The 3,838-nt window shown below is 63.7% G+C and overlaps 1 gene segment (V, D, J or C); it reads left to right on the plus strand.

Annotated features, from left to right (window-relative positions):
• Positions 1–421: 421 nt before the first annotated feature.
• On the plus strand, positions 422–2,085 carry LOC116662596 (the record flags this gene model as incomplete). The annotated part of the segment is given in 4 exon segments: positions 422–646; positions 1,031–1,075; positions 1,205–1,534; positions 1,618–2,085. Coding segments are annotated over 4 exon segments (929 nt in total), but the record flags the coding sequence as incomplete, so codon positions are not given.
• Positions 2,086–3,838: the final 1,753 nt, after the last annotated feature.

The following is a 3,838-nucleotide window of genomic DNA, read 5'->3' on the forward strand; positions in this document are numbered from 1 at the left end:
CAGGCGAGGGGCCACGAGCAGGCTTCTGGGTGGTGGAGGCCCACCACGCCAAGCAGAGGCCCGCTCACCCAGGGCAGGGCCGGGCTGGGGCAGCAGGACGGTGAGCTCAGGGGACCAGCAGACGCTGGCCGGGAGCAGGCAGCACTGGTCAGGACTCAGACACAGGGCTCAGTCAGGCCAGGCACTTGCAGGAGGTCAGGGACCTGGGGGGCTGTCACCCAGGTGATCACCCAGCGCTGACCCACAGCTGCAGAGGCACGAGGCGCCAGGTGGTGAGGGCCCTGCCGGCCAGCTGCTTTGCAGACAATCTGGAAGCACGTGGGCGCTGGGCTCAGGGGTGCCCAGACCTGGGCTCGTGACACCCTGCCTGGACCCTCCCAGGGGTGAAGCCCTGGTGGTCACACAGCCTGCTTTCTTGCAGTCTCCACCAAGGTCCCATCGGTCTATCCCCTGACTGCTAGATGTGGGGACACGCCTGGCTCCACGGTGGCCTTCGGCTGCCTGGTCTGGGGCTACATCCCTGAGCCGGTGACGGTGACCTGGTACTCGGGCGCCATGTCCAGCGGCTTCCACACCTTCCCGTCCATTCTCATGTCCTCGGGGCTCTACACCCTCAGCAGCTTGGTGACCCTGCCCCCAGCACCTCGTCCGGCAAGACCTTCATCTGCGACGTAGCCCACCCGGCCAGCAGCACCAAGGTGGACAAGCGTGTGGATAAGTGGACAGGCCTCAGGGAGGGCGTCCACTCCCAGACAGGACCGAGGTCAGCCCACCTCCTGGCTCGAACCACATGCCAGGATGATGACCTCTGCCCAGGGCATCAGAGGAGATGAGGTCACCTCACCTGAAGGCCTCCCAGGCTGTGAGGGGTCCTCTGGGTGTTTCCACCAGGTTCAAGATGGGCACAGGCTGGACAACTCTAACCCACAGAACTGGTGCCGATCCGCACCTTCCACAACCTGTCCCTGACCTAAACTCCACCCAGGGCCATCTCCCGCCCACAGTAATCCCCCATCTGCTCTCTCTGCAGCGCACCACCCCGAAGACCCCAGCTCCCAGTGTCCCAAATGCCCAGGTAAGGGAGCGAGGCTACACCCTCCATCACAGGGAAGTGACCAGACACCAGGCCCTGCCTGATGAGGGAAACATGTGCCCTACAGGAGGCCTGTCCAGGTGCTGACCCACATCTTGTTTCCCCCACCAGCCCCTGAGCTCCTTGGAGGGCCCACGGTCTTCATCTTCCCCCCGAAACCCAAGGACGTCCTCTCCATCACCCTAACACCTAAGGTCACGTGCGTTGTGGTGGACGTGGGTAAAGAAGACCCTGAGATAGAGTTCAGCTGGTCCGTGGGTGACAAAGAGGTACACACGGCTGAGACAAAGCCAAAGGAGGAACAGTTCAACAGCACGTACCGCGTGGTCAGCATCCTGACAATCAAGCACCAGGACTGGCTGACGGGGAAGGAGTTCAAGTGCAAGGTCAACAACAAAGCTCTCCCGGCCCCCATCGAGAGGACCATCTCCAAGGCCAAAGGTGGGACGGACAACGGGCGTGGGAGGGTCCTGTGGGGCTGCTCGGAGTGACCGTCGGGCTCACAGACACGCCTGTCCCCACAGGGCAGACCCAGGAGCCGCAGGTGTACACCCTGGCCCCACACAGGGAAGAGCTGGCCAAGGACACCGTGAGCGTAACCTGCCTGGTCAAAGGCTTCTACCCACCTGACATCAACGTTGAGTGGCAGAGGAACGGGCAGCCGGAGTCAGAGGGCGCCTACGCCACCACGCTGCCCCAGCAGGACAACGACGGGACCTACTTCCTCTACAGCAAGCTCTCGGTGGGAAAGAACACGTGGCAGCAGAGAGAAACCTTCACCTGTGTGGTGATGCACGAGGCCCTGCACAACCACTCCACCCAGAAATCCATCACCCAGTCTTCGGGTAAATGAGCCTCACCCCGGCACCCCAGCGAACACCCCTCCCCGAGGCCCTCAGGGTCCAGCACGGATGCCTGAGCCCCACCCCTGTGTACATACCTCCCGGGCCAGCATGAAATAAAACACCCAGTGCCTCCCTGGGGCCCTGCAACCCTGTCATGGTTCTTTCTGTGCAGAGCTCCGGCGCTCGCCGGGCCTGCGGGAGGCGGGGGCAGGCCACGCTCTGAGGACAAACCTGGTGTCAACGGAGGTAGGCAACAGCCCGAGGCCACAGAGGGGGCTCTGCCAGAGGCAGCAGCTCCCCAGGGTCCAGCGTCTGGCCAGCACCTACTCAGGCTGGAGTGTGTAGAGGGGACGGGTAAAGCCTCGCAGGAACCCTCACGGAAATAAGTGCACGGTTCTTCCCACCTCTGTCCAAGCCCAACTGTGGGACAGTGGCAGGTCCTTGTCCCCGCAGTTCCTATCCCTGGGGCCTAGAGAAACCACGTGCTGACACCCTGTCAACATGGGAGCCACGCCTGGCCGGCGATGGGGGCACAGGCCTCCTGCTCCCAGGACACACAGAGATCAGGCCCCACCCTCCCGCAGGCGAGGTGCTCAGGGCCAGATCTGTACACTCGAGGGGACACTCACCCAGACTCGTAGGAAAAAAGCCCTCTCATGGAGCACACCAGCCTGCACACCCCTCGTCCACCTGCAAACTCACGCACACGCATGTGCCTGTGCAACTGCACACAAGGGCACAACCACACAAGTGCACACAAGCCAGCCTTGCTCACTGGGTCCTCAATGGGGTACCCGCCCAGGGCCAGAACAGAGCCTGGAGCCAGGTCTCGTGAACCCTCTGTGGACACCAGCTTGTTCCCCACTCCTCAAAGCCCCAGCAGCACTGACCACACTCTGACCACACTGGCCAGCTCAGACCCCCACCCCTCCTCTCCCCAGGACACCTGCGCCCCCTCCTCAACACACAGAGACCCAACACTCCATTGGTCCCTAGCACGCCCACCCCAACCCCTCGGGCACACAGGGACACCCCAAGGTTGCCTCCGCCCTTCCCTGCAGTAGTACCCACCACAGACCTGCTCTGCAGACCCCTGCCGTCTAGGCCTGGCCTCCAGTGGGAGGGAAGGCAGGGGTCAGGGCACCCTCTCCCCAGAGGACCCCATGAAAGGCACCGCAGAGGAGAGGATGAGGGACACCCCACTGGCCAGGCCGAGATCTGGGCCCAAGGAGTCCGGCCAAGACTGAGGCCCAAGCTGGAGGAACGGGGACACGAGGTCGGTGCCCAGGGATTGACCTCAGGGAACCATTGATCCAGCCACCCAGGGGGATCCTAGTGCCCCACCTGCCCGGTCACAGAGAGACCCACACTCAGGCGCCACTGACCCTGCCCTGGCACGTCACGGGCAGCCACAGAGCTGACCACCCCCTCCCTGTCCAGAGCCACTCCTGGAGGAGGAGAGCTGTGCCGAGGCCCAGAGCGGGGAGCTGGACTGGGCTGTGGACCCCATCTCCATCTTCATCACCTCTTCCTGCTCAGCGTGTGCTACAGCGCCACAGTGACCCTCTTCAAGGTGGGCGGGCCAGGCCAGCTGTCCCTGCTGTCCCCACACAGTGCCCGCACAGTCCCCCTTCCCTGTCCACTCGCTGTCCCTCCCTGTCCCTCCCTGTCCCCTTCCTGTCCCCTCACAGTCCCGTCACTGTCTCCTCACTCTCCCCTCTTGTCCTTTGTCCACTGTCTGTCCTTCTCTGTCTCTCCAGTCCATTCTGTTCTCTCACTGTCCCTCTCTGTCCCTGTCGGGACGTCGCTGTCCGTAGCTATGCCCACGCAGTCCTCGCGCCACCCCACCGGAGCACACTCGCGGCCGGCAGGCCCCGGGCTGGGAGGCCAGGTCCTTGGG

This window comes from Camelus ferus, unplaced genomic scaffold, assembly GCF_009834535.1.
Source record: "Camelus ferus isolate YT-003-E unplaced genomic scaffold, BCGSAC_Cfer_1.0 contig3970, whole genome shotgun sequence".
NCBI classification, from domain to species: Eukaryota; Metazoa; Chordata; class Mammalia; order Artiodactyla; family Camelidae; genus Camelus; species Camelus ferus.